The sequence below is a fragment of the Medicago sativa genome, chromosome 2 (genome assembly GCF_051527215.1).
Source record: "Medicago sativa cultivar Bolivia chromosome 2, Bolivia_mono, whole genome shotgun sequence".
In the NCBI taxonomy this organism is placed as follows: domain Eukaryota; kingdom Viridiplantae; phylum Streptophyta; class Magnoliopsida; order Fabales; family Fabaceae; genus Medicago; species Medicago sativa.
The window spans coordinates 12592216-12608177 of record NC_140750.1 but is presented as its reverse complement, the minus strand read 5'-3'; the positions used below and the strand labels follow the sequence as shown (position 1 = coordinate 12608177).

Genomic DNA, 15962 nt, shown 5'->3' with positions numbered 1-15962 from the left:
TCATAGAGAAACGTACAAGTTACTTTATTTAGGTTTTTTTTTTGCTAAGCAAGGAGTAAGGACAGACATCAGGAGAAAACACCGATATTCCAACCAGGTTGGCACCCCGGGAAACCTCCGTCCTTTGCCGCCAAACTCTAAAATTTTATTAAAAAAAGGAAAAAATATTTACAAGAAGAGGGGGGACTAAGCCAAAACCCTCAGAAGAAAAACAAACAGAAAACAGAAAATGCGGAAACAGACTACATCAGACAACCTGTAGTTAGGCAAACCAACTATGTCACGAAAGAAATCCATATGCCATGACCCAAATTCGCTAAGCTATCAGCACGATGCCATATCGAACATTCCTATAAAGCAAAATCATTGGGCAGGTGGTGACGGGCCACCCCTTTGTACGAGTGTTATACGACGATTTTCCTAAAACTTGTTTTTTCTGTGCTTGTTGTTGCTTCTTGGAAAGAACTTGAGTGAATCCTTCCTCCGCGGTCCGTTTGTCATATTCACGAATTCTAGCCCATAAATCCAAGTCATTCTGGACATTTCTAGAGATCTGAACCTCACGGTGTTGAGCAGGGGTAACCCGAACTGGCTGCATAGTGTTATCATCTGTGGTGTGCGCCGCTGTTTGGGTGTCAAGGGGAAGTGGTGCGTTTTGCTCCATATCCGTAACAACAATGTCAGAATCAAGGGTCTCATGAACATCTTCCTGAGTTCCCAATTGGGTTTGTTCCATTACCTTATGTTGCACGTTAACGTGCTCTACTACAGTAACCTTCTCCAAAACATGAATGGATGTGCTTGGTAACCGAGTCATGGCTGCCTGAGGAGGTGTAATATGTGTCGAAGTGTCGTCATGCTGCTTCCCTTCAACATTGGATAAGTCTTGTTGCGTGTCTGTTCCTTCCAAACGAGCCAAATTTTCTCGTTGCACAGGTTCGAAATTGGTTGCTTGCTGCAGTGTTGGTATAATTTGTGCCTCCATTGCAATGATTGTTGGGTCGACAATATCATTGGTGTTATCGTTTCCATCATCAGTTTGTTGTGTAGGTGCCGCCTTACCAAAGGCCTTAGATGAACCAATGCCATCCGGGTTGTCTTTCGGCTGCCACCCTTGCTTCGGTCTTTGAGAATGAGTCGGCTTCTTACCCTTATCAATTGGCTGCTCCATATTGTTCTCCCTTCGTTGGTGTAACCAACGACATGATGTTACATTGTGACCAATACTCTTACAGTGAGTGCAAAATTCCGGCAGACCCTTATATTCAATAGCTATGGGAAACGCATAGCCCTCCCTCTCTACAATGACTTCGTAAAAAATATCCTTCGACAGATCCAAGTCCACAAGTATACGTGTGCATAATGGCCATACAATCTATTTCTTGTAACATTATCAATCATCAACGGAGTTCCCACTGCCCCTGCAATTTCATATAAGGTTCTCTCCATCCAATATTCTTGCGGTAATTCCCATAGCCGGATCCAAACCTGAGTGTGAGTTTGTCGATGAGTATGAATGCTGAAGTCCTTATTCCATTCAAATAGTCTAAGCAATCCCGGCTTCAAGTTACTTTATTTAGGTGTTAAAAGAAATACCATGCCTTTTGATTGAAGGGGCAGAGCCAAAGTGATTAATTTTCAAGAGAGATTTCTTCTATTATATAAGAAAGAGCATCTCTAATGTTTGGTTCTTCAAATTTAAAAACACACAAAATATTGTTAAGCATTGGAGCACATCTAAATCTTTGCCAAAGTGGGAAAAACCGACATAAAGAAAATAAAAGAATACAATTACAATACAAGAACATATATAGTGTGGAATCTTTAAGCGGAGAAAAAATCGTGATTGTTGTTTAACGACAATAATATTATTAGAAAATTGTTGCATCATGCAGACTAGCCTCAACCTCTTCAATACACCCACATTCTCCAAAAATATAAACCAACCTACCCCTCACGATACTCTAACCCAAGAGTATAAGAGAAAGAAAATAGTCATATATAAATTTAAAGTGTTTTTAACTGGCGCATCTTGTAATGAAGAAATAGAGGCTACTCACACACACATCACTCCGTTGTTTTGCACTTCAAAAAACAGCCTTGTGACCTACAAGACTTGCCAAGCAAGAAAGTAAACAAGTGAAAAAAAAACCACCTTATTTGTCTTGCACTTCAAAAACAACTTTGTCTGTCTTGTATTACATTCCTTTACAATTTTAAGTAATGTGGAAACGTCTTCAATATGTATATTTTCAACCAACAACAAAAATCTTTCACAATTTTCCTGTTTGTGTTCAACATCAACAAGATATACGTTTTTTTATGAAACAAAATTATTTTCAGCAAGTTGTTGCTGATTGTAATTAACCATGTTATTCCACATATTAAAGCCTTATCTTGGAGATGATTTATATGCAACGAGAAAAGAAATTTGATATTGTTGTTTTCTGATTGGTGTAGCAACCATTAGGGTGTGTTAATGGAAAATTGAAGGTATGGGTCACACTAAAGAGACTTGTGAGGAAATTGATGATAAAGTCGACATGTAGGAAAATGAGAGTAATGGTCGACATATAAATCAACAAAAATATCATAGTAATTTGAATAGTTTTTTTACTTCTAAAAAAATTATAGTAGCAGATACAAAACAAAAATATCGATTGTCGCTGATATTGACAGACTGAGATATTATTTTTGAGGAAGATTGAGATATTATTAGTGTGTTACTTTGCAATATAACCATGAGCTAGACTTCGAGGATACATGCATTAATCTGATTTTATATTCATATAAAGTAGCTGTAGTACAATATTACGTGGAAGGTGTGCTCTTGTTATCCAAATCGATTTGTAGTGCTTCATTGGTTGAGGAAAGTCAAACTCTATCTGTCTAGTTTACCAAAGCTTATGCTATAACAAAGGTCAAACAAGGTGTGGTGTTTCTGTAACCGTTTTATGGTTTCCGTAGACTATACATAAACAATTATAAATTGAAAAATTATCTACTTTGTTTACTTGTGACCTAGCTTCATATATGGCAGGTCTAGTCAACTTATATAACTAACTTAATTTTTAACCTGGCTTAATACAGACAGCTGATGATATTAATTTTTAACCTGGCTTAACACACGCAATTAATACTTGAAAATCTTATTTCGTACCTAATGTTTTCTCCCATTTTCAACTGATTAATATGAACATAAGTAATTTTAGTCACACAAAAAATGTATGTGAAGCCATTTCTTGCCAAACAAGCCTAACTTAGTTTACATAATCAATTCAGCCACGCTGATTTAGACCATCCCACTAACTATAATATTACCACCTCATGCATGCAATCTAATCTACAATATTATTGAATGGCCAAACTCCTTGGACCTGATCTCCTATAAATATCGATCATCTTTAATCCTTTTCTCAATCAAAAACATCCACCCCCATTAATTGCCAAAACTTCAAATCCATTTTCAATTTCCTTAACCATTCCTAGCAAATACAAAACACACAAAAATGAAGTCCATGAAGACCCTTTTCCTTGTGACCTTGCTAATTATGGCTTTGTTCATTACACTATCATCAGCAACATCTTCTCAAAACGAAGAACCAAACTCTTCTCTTCAAGGAACAAGCCACTTCCTCAACCGCAAACAATATAGAATCTCTCTCACATGTGACAAATATCCCAAGATTTGCCATACCAAAGGTAGCGCAGGCCCTGATTGCTGCAAGAACAAATGTGTCAACTTTACCATAGACATGTTTAATTGTGGGAGGTGTGGAAAGAAATGTAGCTTTCCAAAGATATGCTGTGAAGGTAAATGTGTGAATCCTAGGAGTAACAAGAAGCATTGTGGGAAATGTGGTAACAAGTGTGAAAGTAGAGGTTCTTGTGTTTATGGAATGTGCAGCTATGCATAGAAATTGAAACCGATCAAGATGTATACAGTATATATGTGACCAAAATAAAGCAGCCTCTACTAAAATTTATTTGATCTTGATTTGCATTGATTAATTGGTGACTTGGTGTAATAATAAATAATATTGCTATATGTTTTTGTTTGGTATTGTTATTGGTTAAGAAAAATTTGTAATTTTTAGTTTATGAAATGAATAAAAGAGCTGCTGTTCCAATACATGAAATTGTACTATACTCAGTTTTTACATTTTACATATTGGAAGTATTTTCTATAATTATTATAGGTTTACATTTTAAGTATTTTCTATAATTGTTATAGGTTCCAATACATGAAATTGTTCCAATATATTTGAAGTATTTTCTATAATTATTTTACATTTTACATTTTACATTATACTCAGTTCAATATTATGGTGTACGTCAAAGGTGCATGTACAAGATGAATAATGATATGATGAAGAAAAAAGTCTCAATCCTTCTATATATAATTACTAATGATATCCAACTGATTGGCATAATGGTGAAAATGAACATTCCCTTTATTAACCAGTTGCACGGCATGAAGTGATCGTCTGAGAAACAAACCACTCTTCTTATGCTAGCTCAAATACTTCTTAGCATCAAGCATGAATTATGATCAAAGGGCTTGAAGGGTGAAAATTTAAAACCAAAACAAAATTTTAGAAAAATAGATTTCAAAGCTAGGCTCCAAAAACATATATTTTAAGGATTTAATTTGACACAATGAAAGTTTAAAATATTTTTCAAGTTAGTTCCTAAATATATCTAAAAATATATATTTGATACGATTTAATTAGATGCATTGTAAAACGTTTTACACTGCCAATGCATATAAATTAACCTCTTTTTTTAAAAAGAATAAATTAATCTCTATTTTTTTGTATAAAGAAATTGATATTAATATTAAATTTATTAATAACTTGTATTAGTTTCCTATGTTAGATAATAAGTTATTTTCAAACCCTAGATGTCACCACTTTTTATCGAAGAGGGTGATTTATACTCAATTTTGACCAAAGTCACCCCCTCCAAACTGTTTTTCTTTCTCTTTTAGTTAAATAAGTGATTTTCACATATTTTCAATCCTCTCTCGTTTGTTTATGTGAATTTGTTGTCTTGGCGCAACTCCATTCATTTTGATTTTCCGTGTTTGTACTATGTGTTTTTTATTCTCCATCCTAGTGCGGTGTTTATTTGATTCATATTGAAAGATTAACTTCAAGTAAGTGCAGATTCAGTTAATGTCTTTTGACGTTTTGAATATAGTGATATTTGTAGGTATAGTTATTCTGCTGTTTTATGCTATTTATCTTTTTGTTTTTAATGAATTTGAATTTACATTGATGTCTTCTATCAATTTAAATGAACTCATTTATTTTTATAACAAAAAAAAAATTATTGGAATTTACTTTAAAATAATAATATTGGAATTGTGATATTTGGCCCGATAAGTGCGTGGTCCATTAGTTTTTGGTATATATATGTATTTGATTAGAACTTTTAAGTTAACCTAGCCGTCTTCAGAAGCATAGATCAACTACGTCAATTCTGTTGTTGAGTTCCCAAAGCAAAAAGTTTGTGGATGTTGTGTGATTGGTTTGATTTCTTGTTCGGTTATCTCGTAATTCCTTGTTGGGTGATTTTGTGAAGATTGCGAATTTGTAATCCCTTTGATGATCGGATGTTTATGCTCATTCTCTGCAAATCAGGTTTGATTCGATTGTAGCATTTATTTTCACTCTCATGGCTTGAATTTATTTAATTGCAAAGCATATTGATTATTGATTTCTATCGTATTTTCGAAGAAAGGAAAACCATATTGTAGTTTTGAAGTATATCAATTTGTTTACGTCTCAGCAATCGTTGGTCAAAAATTATTTTTGTTTTTTTTATTGACGAAAACTATATTTGATATTTGAGTTACTATAGCTCGATTCTCCTATGTCTCGTTGTGATGCAGTCATGGCTGGTGATAAGTTAGAACTATTAAGATAAGTTAAAAAGAAAAATAATTATTATGGCATTTGGTGTTTGGTTGAGTTGTGTTGAGTTTTAGGGTGTTTTTTAGGCTTTTGCGGTGAGTGGGCGTCAGATTTGTAATCTATATTGTTCTCTTTCTCTCGGTTGTTCTTTTGATTTGGTTTCGTTCATTTTAGTTCGTATTGGTTTTTTTAATGTGTCTTGGTTTGGTTTCATTTAGTTAGTTTGATTTGCCTTCATTTGATTTTGGTTAGTAGTTATTTTGGTTGTTTGTGAAGATATAGTGCTTATAATTTTTGTTTGTTTGTTTGGTGAGTTAAGATAGTGTTTAACAATTTGTTCGTTTGTTTGATGAGCTAAGACCCTGTTTACAATTTGTTTGTTTGATGAGTCAATATATTGTTTACAATTTCTTTGTTTTGGGGAGTCAAAATAGTGTTCACAAGTTTCTTTTGGTTCTTTCAAAGAAAAAAAAGTGTTTCATTTGGTTATTTGGTGAGTTAAGATAGTTGTCACAATTTGTTTGATATGGTTTCATTGAATCAGTTGTTGCATCTTCTTTGGTTTCTCCACTTCATTGGATATACTATTAGTTGGTTTAATTTATTTTCAGGGTTAATTTATAACAAGTTTAAAACTTGGTAAACTTTAACTTGAAGAGTAGTTGTTTAATTTTACATTATTGAGTAGGTTTTTTTCGCTTGACAAACTATGCTTCTAATTGTTGCGTCCTGTGTTTGAGGGGATATGATAGTTAATAAGTTATTGGAGCTACATTCTTTGACCATTTAAGTTTTTAAGTTACTATAGTTTAGTCCATTAAATTTTACTATATATTTACATGTAACTTTTATTATTCTTCAAAAAAAATATTGAAACTTTTATTATATTATGTCATTGATATTATTTGAACCCTAGTCAACTTCTTTGTTATTATCTCTGAAATTTTATATTGCTTGTTAACCGACAATATAGAGTTTTCGATATAATAAAGTTTGATTTATATACATTTTTTGTGCAACAAAGTTTTACACATGCATTCAATGATGTGTTGTCATATCATTTAATGAATTAAAAATACTTGACCTGTCATGCCTCATTAATTGATGTAGCAAAACTTCATTGGATGCACGTTTAAACTTTGTTACACTGACAATGTATATAAATTAAACTATAATAACAAAGGAGATAACTAAAAGTTTCATAAGATTACAATGACATGACATAATAAATGTTAGAAACCAATATACAGTACTCCCTCCGTTTCAAAATGAGTGTCGCTTTAACTAAAAAAATTTGTTACAAAATGAATGTCACTTTACATTTCCAATACAATTTTAATTTTTTTCTTCTGACTTTACCCTAAATAAATACTTCAACTTTTTTCTCACACAATTTTCAATGCAACTTTAAGTTTGTCTTTTTCATATAAAATAAGGGCAAATTTGTAAAAGTGTTATGTCTAATTATTATTTCATTTCATTCCTTAATCTGTGTGCAATTGGCTAAAGCGACACTCATTTTGAAACGGGAGGAGTAGAACCTAAAGGACTGACTAATGGGTCCAATACATAAGCTGAACAGTTTATTATCTAGTCATGATGCAACAACAAGAAGTATCGACAATTTATCAAATAAAAAACAAAAAGCATACTCAATGATATAAACTCAAAATATTATCCTTTCAAGTTAAAACTTGCTAAGTTTTAAGCTTGTTACAAAATTAACCATGAAAATATACTTAACCTGCTAATATTATAGCCAACAAAGAGGAGCAAACACATAAATATCAGCTGAAGCGATGAAATCATATCAAACCAAATCGAATAGAAGAAGATGAAATCATATCAAACCAAATCTGGCATGTGAGTTAATTCATTTACATTTATTTAAATTTTCCAATTTTTATTTTTTCTACTATTTGTGAGTTAATTCTTTTAAAATTTTATTTTTTTTGTTTTTTAATAGATACGAATGTGGCTCAATTATACGATAAAAATTAATTATATGCAGACATTATTGCCAAATTCACAACTACATAGAGGTTTCCCCTAAAAAAATAAAACTTCATAGAGGTTTGATACACAAGAACTTGTAGACAGACGAGCTAGGGAGGTTGAAATTAGAAATAAAGTGATAGTTACCATTACTAAATTAGATACAGAGACCAAAAAGAGAGGAAGAAGTAACAAATTAATTTTTATCAGCTACTAAATTAATTAGTATGAAGTAAGAGAAACAAAATATCTAACAAATATGTTTAGGGCTCCATATGTATATCATCAACTTAAATAGATTATGTGTCCTTTCACCTTTGTTGGGGACTGATATACTAATCTAATTTTTTTAAAAGTGCGACTCACATCCTTCAAATGATATAAAATCAAATGAGTCTAATAGTCCATCTTCATAGAGTCTGGAAATGTGAGTTGCACATATTTGTACTAAACAGTGATGTCAATGATATACAAAGGGTTCAAATCTCATTTGACCCTTTTCACATATGTTATAGACCAGCTTATCAAAATCATGGAACTTAAATTCATTACTTGATTAGAACACTTGTATAGAAAACATTATTTGGATAATAGGACAATGTTTGCCTATTATTCATCTACACAATCCTTCTCTTGTCAATATAAGATTTAGGATTTAATGCTTTTATTTTATATAGAATTTATTAACAATTATTTGGTTTCATATCAAGTTAAATTTAAGTCCAAGCATTAAGCCCTATGTCAATGAAAGATTTTTGTTTTTTATTCTAGACGTAAGTGGACTTCACTTATAATTAATGTCCCGCTTCTTTAAAATTTCTCTATATTTCAACAAATATGAGATTAATAATCAAGTATCATACTTATGATGCAGAAATAGAAACTTAACTTTCTATAACTATATGGGCAAATAAGAAGTCTTACTTCTATCTCGACTCTTTCAAAATATAAAGTTTTTCTCATTTTTAAGAACAATTCTTAATTTCGTATCAATTCAGAAACTACTTTCTGAAGATTTTGTTCTTCATAAGAACATTTAATATTTTGAAATAGTCAAGATCTTGTTGGCTCTAATCGTAATATCAAAACTAGTAATCTTGATATTATTATATGCAAACAATTCGTAGTAATTGGCTCTAATAGTTTGAGAAACCTTATTTTACTTGATTTGAGTAAAATAGTGGGAGCGTATTTAATTAAAGGTCAAAAAAGGTCAAATTAAATATGTTATTTTCATGATACTTATTTTGTATATTTTAAAATTGTAGATGACATCAAACACATCAACCAACATTTTGCATTTACTCATTGATAAAGAAAAACTGTATGAAACTAATTTTTTAGACTGACACCGAAACATGAAGATTTTTCTCACATGAGAAAAAGTTGTATGTGCTTGATGAACCTATTCCCGATGAACCACATTTTGGAGCTCTTACGGCTCAGAGAGATGCTTATAATAAGCATCTCAATTTATGTCGAACAAGCTAGGCAAGAAATGTTTGATGTCTCCAAGGCCCTTTCTCTCAACCAAGTTGTCGGAAGGAAGTCCCGTAGTACCTCACGTACTCAAGATGATTGGGTATGTTGGGAACCTAACGCGATTGGGTTTACCCCTTGAGCGGGAATTTGTTGTTGATCTTATCTTGCAATCGTTGCCATAAAGCTTCAACCATTTTGTCACGAACTTCCTCATGAATGACATGGACAAAACTCTTCCACAACTTGCAACTATGTTAAGACTTGCTGAAAAGAATATGAAAGGAAAGAGAAATGCCATTTTGATGGTCAACAAAGGAAAGTTCGAAAAGCATCACGACCTTAAACTTAATAGGCTTCTTGCGATTCTTTTTGAACTTTCCATTGTTGACAAAATGGCTGAAGCTTTCTCGTAACGATTGCAAGATAAGATCAACAGCAAGTTCCCGCTCAAGGGGTAAACTCAATCGCGATAGGTTCTCAAAATACCCAATCATCTTGAGTACGTGAGGTCCTACGACACTTCCTTCCGATAGCTTGGTAAAGAAAAGGGACTTGACATCAAACCTTTCATGTCTAGCCTGCTCTTCATAAAGAGTCTTAAGGTGGTCGATCATATCGAACACAGTCATACCCTCGTGTTGTTTTTGTAGCTTGGGAGTCATGGTTGCTAGCATGATACAAGACACTTCCACCGAGTCATTGAGATGCTTATTATAAGCATCTTTCTGAGCCCTATGAGCTCCAGCTGATGGCTCCTCAAGAATAGGTTCATCAAGCACATACAACTTTTTCTCATGTGTGAGGACAATCCTCATGTTTCGGTGGCAATCTAAAAAGTTAGTTTCAGACAGTTTTTCTTTCTCAATGCGTGATCGCAAAATGTTGTTTGATGTCATCTACAATCTTAAAATATACAAAATAAGTATCATGAAAATAACATATTTAATTTGACATTTAATTAAATACGCTCTCACTATTTTACTCAAATCAAATGACCTTCAAACATTTGATTCGGAAAATCTCGTTGGAACATTTTCTAGTGGGTTGAAATCCTTATTTCACCTTGTTTTGAGTCAGCTGCGCTGATCCCTCAAAACTCAGTTATTTAGGTAGGAACATTTCAAATTGTATCCTATACAATTTTCAAATCGATTTGGCGAGTAACTCTTACTCAAATCTATTATATAGACATTTCCCAATTATTGTTTCTAAATTTATTATAATCTTATTAAACTTAATTTAGTTAAGTTAAACCCAAAATAATAACTCTTGGGTAAATGAGATTACCTCACCGCAACTTACTAGTATAGCACATGTGATTCACGGAGGCAAACCCACACATTCGATATTAGCCTTGAAGGGTGTTTTCCTTGTATATCATATATATTCGCATTTCAATCATTCAAACATGTGTGACAATTATACAAAATAAAAGTGATATGATTATGGCCTCCTAACGCTATGACTCTCTCAAGCCAATGAGAGAATTCTAAACTAATCCTAGAAACGACCTTGCTTCTCCAAGCTAGACTTTCAGGACCATCCTAACGTCTTGAACCCTATTACCTCCTTGTATTCTAATTACATTTCATATAAAAGAAACTCGTTTTACATACGAGGGAGTGGATTAGAAGAGAATGTATAAATATAAATCAAGAGAGAGGCACGACGCGCAAGTCGTATTTCAAAATCCAAAAATAAGATTCTTCAAAATCAGATATCTTTTTTATTATTATTATTATTATTATTATTATTATTATTATTATTATTATTATTATTATTTGAAGGAATTATTATTATTATTATTTACACCTCATAATTAAATAAATTAAATTATGCCAATCCATAACATTGATACTAAAAGGTAAGTCGGATTCAACTCGTTAGGTTTCATCCTTTTAGTATCAGTGTAGATAACCATGTCATTTAAACATTTTAGTATCAGTGTTATAGATTGGCATTTCAAGATCAAGAATATATAATCCATTAATCATTTGTGCAGTGGCATAAAATATATCATTTGAATAAATAGAGCAACAATTTTTCTTTATTATTAACGAAAAACCAAACTTGTCAAAACAAGAAATAGAAATAATATTCCTGCTGATCGTAGGTACATAAAAGAAGTTCTCTAACTGAATTATTAAACCACTAGGTAAAGTTAATACACAAGTTCTTACGGCTAATGCTGCAACTTTTGCTCCATTGCCAACTCGTAGATCAACTTCACCTTTTGTCAATTCTCTACTTCTTTGTTGCCCCTGCACTTTAGTACAAATGTGAGAACCAGAACTGGTATCCAATCTCATGATGCAAAAGTAGATAAATTAATTTCTATAAAAAAGATATCTTATTTTGAAGTCTCTACTCCATTTTTCTTATCTTCCAGGTACTTTAGGTAGTTCCTCTTTCATATATGATATTACGGCATAGGAAGCACTTATCATCCTTAGCAATGCCACCAGTGGGATTCAAAGCATGAGTGACGGGTTTGGCTTTGGAATCTTCCTTGCTTTGCAATTCCATTTGTCGCCATTGTTCTTTTTAAGATTTATATTATTGACCATCAGAATGGTCAATTTACCTTTCAATTTTAATTTTTTTTTGTTCCGCTTGTCTCAACATGCTTAACAACTGTGGCAGAGTCTTTTCCATGTCAGACATGTTGAAGTTCAGCACAAATTAATTAAAGCTCTCCAGAAACAATTGCAGGATCTAATCAGTCGCAAGCTCTTGCCCGAGGGGAAACCCAACCTCTTTAAGTTCTCCACATACCCAATCATTTTGAGTACGTGGGGCCTACAGGGGATCTCTTTGCCAGCTTGGCTTGAAAAAGGGCTACGGAAACCTCAAACCTCCCAGTTCTGGCCTGTTCTTGATAGAGCATCTTCAAGTGTTCGATCATATCGAATGCATTATGTTCTCATGTTGTTTTTGCAACTCAGAGTTCATGGTGGCCATCATGAGACATTTCGCATATAAGGATTCATAAGATGCTTCTTGTAAGCATATCTTTCAGCCCTACGAGCTTCCTCTAGGACATACATGTCTTTCATGCATAAGGACAATCATCAAATTGTGATGCAGTCAAGAAAATTTGTCTCAGACAATTTTTATTTGTCAAGAATTGCTTGCATAATGCTATTTTTTTTTGTTACACTTGCATAATGCTATTTGAAGTGTTGTTTGTCATGGTTATCTACATTTTCAAATGTAAAGATACAAGTATCAATTAAGAGCCCGTTTGTTATAGCTTTTTTTAAGAAAAAAACAATCATTTTTTGTAACAAAATACTCATTTTTTAAGAGTCTTGCATTCGTTTGTTACAACTTTTTAAAAAAATCGGAATCTACAAAAATCTAAAAACAACTTCAAATGAGAAGCTGTTAAAAGCAGCTTCTCAAAAAATATATTTTTTTTAGAGGAGAGAGGAAATATGGTTTAAAAGATTGAACTAATTTTGTAACAAAAAATCTCTTTTATATAGTTGTATCTAACCAAACTAAATTATTTGTTTTAAAAAAATGATTTTTACCACAGTAAATAAACGCAAAATAGATTCTGATTTTTCATTAAAATCTCTAAATTATTTTATGTCAAAATCACTTTAATTTTAATTTGTAACAAACGTGCCATAAATAAAAACATATTTAATTAGGCCTTTAATTAAATATGCTCCCACTATTTTACTCAAATCAAATGACCTTCAACATCTGATACGAAAAATCCTGTTGGAAGATTTTCTATATTTCACCTAGTTTTGAGTCAGCGGGGGATGATCCCCCAAAACAAGTTATTTAGGTAGGAACTCTTTTCAATTGTATTTTATACAAATTTCATATCGTTAGGGGGAGTAACTCCTTACTTTAATCTATCATATAGATGTTTCCAAATATTGCTTCTAAATTTTTTTAATCTCATTAAAATCAATTTACTTAAGTTAGACCCAAAACAATAACAACATGGTAAATGAAATTACCTCACCGCAACTTTCTAACATTGAAAAACACTTCGCAAAGGTGAACCCACAAATTTTGATATTAGTTTTGAAGGATGTTATCCTTTTGGAAAGCCTTTAACTTAATATATTATCTTTGAAGGATTTTTATTAGTATGATCTCACCTCACTACAGCTTATGCAGGGCCGTCCCTGTTAAATTGGAGGCCCGACTCTCTTAGTAAAATTAGGCCTCTAAAAAAATTAGAAGAGAAAAAAAAACTATAATTATAATGTTTGTCTTTTTTATTTTATTTTTAGAACTTACGATTTTATACGACAAGTATATGCCAAAAATTACGAGTGTTCTAAAAAAACAAGAAAAAAATTAGGCTAAAAAGAGATCCTATCATGCTGGAAAAAATACAATTAAAAAAAATGAAAAACTGCCATTGCTGAGAACTGCCATTGCTGAGAGTTGAACTGATGGCACCTTGCATAACCTTAATATATTATCTTTGAAGGATTTTTATTAGTATGATCTCACCTCACTACAGCTTATGCAGGGCCGTCCCTGTTAAATTGGAGGCCCGGCTCTCTTAGTAAAATTAGGCCTCTAAAAAAATTAGAAGAGAAAAAAAAAAACTATAATTATAATGTTTGTCTTTTTTATTTTATTTTTAGAACTTACGATTTTATACGACAAGTATATGCCGAAAATTACGAGTGTTCTAAAAAAACAAGAAAAAAATTAGGCTAAAAAGAGATCCTATCATGCTGGAAAAAATACAATTAAAAAAAATGAAAAACTGCCATTGCTGAGAACTGCCATTACTGAGAGTTGAACTGATGGCACCTTGCATAACCTTAATATATTATCTTTGAAGGATTTTTATTAGTATGATCTCACCTCACTACAGCTTATGCAGGGCCGTCCCTGTTAAATTGGAGGCCCGGCTCTCTTAGTAAAATTAGGCCTCTAAAAAAATTAGAAGAGAAAAAAAAAACTATAATTATAATGTTTGTCTTTTTTATTTTATTTTTAGAACTTACGATTTTATACGACAAGTATATGCCAAAAATAACGAGTGTTCTAAAAAAACAAGAAAAAAATTAGGCTAAAAAGAGATCCTATCATGCTGGAAAAAATACAATTAAAAAAAATGAAAAACTGCCATTGCTGAGAGTTGAACTGATAGCACCTTGCATAACATTACCAAGAAATACCACTGGGGCGCGCTTTCCATTTTGTCAATACTGTAATGCTATGAGTATATATTATATTTTTAGTGCATTGTACATTAAAAAAAATATTTTGGGACCCCAAAATTGGGGAGGCCCAACTCTATAGAGCTGTTTGCACCTCCCCAGGGACGGCCATGGGCTTATGCATCACATACAATCGGTTCTCAAACATGCATCAACATACATAAAGAACCTAAGCTAACCTAAGAACGATCTATACTTCTCTAAGCTAGATCTTCATGGTTGTCCTTCTTGTCTTGTTCACTTCTTCATTATTACATTACATAAAGAATACTCGTTTTACATACGATAGAGTGAGGTGAAAAAAAAATTACATATAGATATGAGAGAGAGGCGCGACACACAGGTCATATTTTCACAATCCCAAAACAAAACAAAATAAAAGACTAATGTCATAATCATTCATCATGCTATTTAATAATAATAAACACAAAAAATATTATTATTAAATTCTTCCAATTGAATTAATTAATTAATTAAACATTAAGAATCAGCATCGTTATGAAACCCTAATCACATCAATTTTTGATACTATTTCGCAAACCCTAGTTGCATCACGTTTTTATAACAATACAACTCCTGCATTGTTATGAACCCTAATACGATCGAATCATTGATGCTTCACCTATATCGGATTTCGAAACTCAAAGACATCAATCATCCAAATTCACACCAATCTCTTTAAAACAATTGAACAAATGTTACAATCAGTATATCACATTTACTGATGTCGCATCAGAATCATATATCACATATATGAGATCGATCAACCAATTTTAATTAATACTTATTACTATAATAGTGATTGAAAATCATATTAAAATTGTAATAACATCATAACCGAGTCATAGTTTTATATGTGGCTCTGATACCACTAAAGGAAAAACTGCATTGACTGAGTCAAAATTGAGTTTTTAGCAAACGGGGGGTAAAGTTACGGGTTAAATTTTTGATGTTTTTTATAGGAGACAAAATTGCAATGTTTTAAAACATAAAGAGAAAAATTGCATTTAAGTCAAACTAATATAGTAACGTTGTGTGAGAAGTAGTATATTCAATTATTTGAAAATTATTTTTTTCTCAAAAAAAAAATTGAAGATTAAAAAAAAAAAAGTTGTTAGCAACCAAAAGTTTCAATTTTTTTACCCTTATTTTCTAGGCGCGGGATAATTCTGGGGGAAAGACAATCAATGTTGTTAGGTTAATTTTGATTGTGCCCTTGGCCAATCTGATGCAATATAAAATTTTAATGATTTAATTTAATAAAATGAAGTAAATAAAACCCACTTTACAAATTGTAGGTTTTGTTTACTATCCTATTTAAAGAGTATATGTATCTTAATCGAAAGAAAGTAATTAAATA

General features: G+C 32.0%; 3 protein-coding genes across 3 annotated transcripts; 1 reads left to right on the top strand and 2 right to left on the bottom strand.

The window, feature by feature from the left end:
* Positions 1-316: 316 nt before the first annotated feature.
* LOC146944639 (uncharacterized) lies at positions 317-1171 on the bottom strand. The gene has a single exon (XM_085747973.1). It carries the CDS (start codon positions 1169-1171, stop codon positions 317-319), a length of 855 nt encoding a protein of 284 aa, XP_085604099.1.
* Positions 1172-3358: 2187 nt separating this feature from the next.
* On the top strand, positions 3359-4132 carry LOC146944638 (Stigma-specific Stig1 family protein). Its single transcript, XM_085742999.1, has one exon. It carries the CDS (start codon positions 3510-3512, stop codon positions 3915-3917), a length of 408 nt encoding a protein of 135 aa, XP_085599125.1. The 5' UTR covers positions 3359-3509; the 3' UTR covers positions 3918-4132.
* A 5517-nt stretch (positions 4133-9649) lies between these two features.
* LOC146944637 (uncharacterized) lies at positions 9650-10210 on the bottom strand. The gene has a single exon (XM_085747972.1). It carries the CDS (start codon positions 10208-10210, stop codon positions 9650-9652), a length of 561 nt encoding a protein of 186 aa, XP_085604098.1.
* Positions 10211-15962: the final 5752 nt, after the last annotated feature.

Bases quoted from the DNA above. Each gene is read 5' to 3' on its own strand.
- LOC146944639 (XM_085747973.1), bottom strand. From the start codon at position 1,171: ATGGAGCAGCCAATTGATAAGGGTAAGAAGCCGACTCATTCTCAAAGA.
- LOC146944637 (XM_085747972.1), bottom strand. From the start codon at position 10,210: ATGAGGATTGTCCTCACACATGAGAAAAAGTTGTATGTGCTTGATGAA.
- LOC146944638 (XM_085742999.1), top strand. From the start codon at position 3,510: ATGAAGTCCATGAAGACCCTTTTCCTTGTGACCTTGCTAATTATGGCT.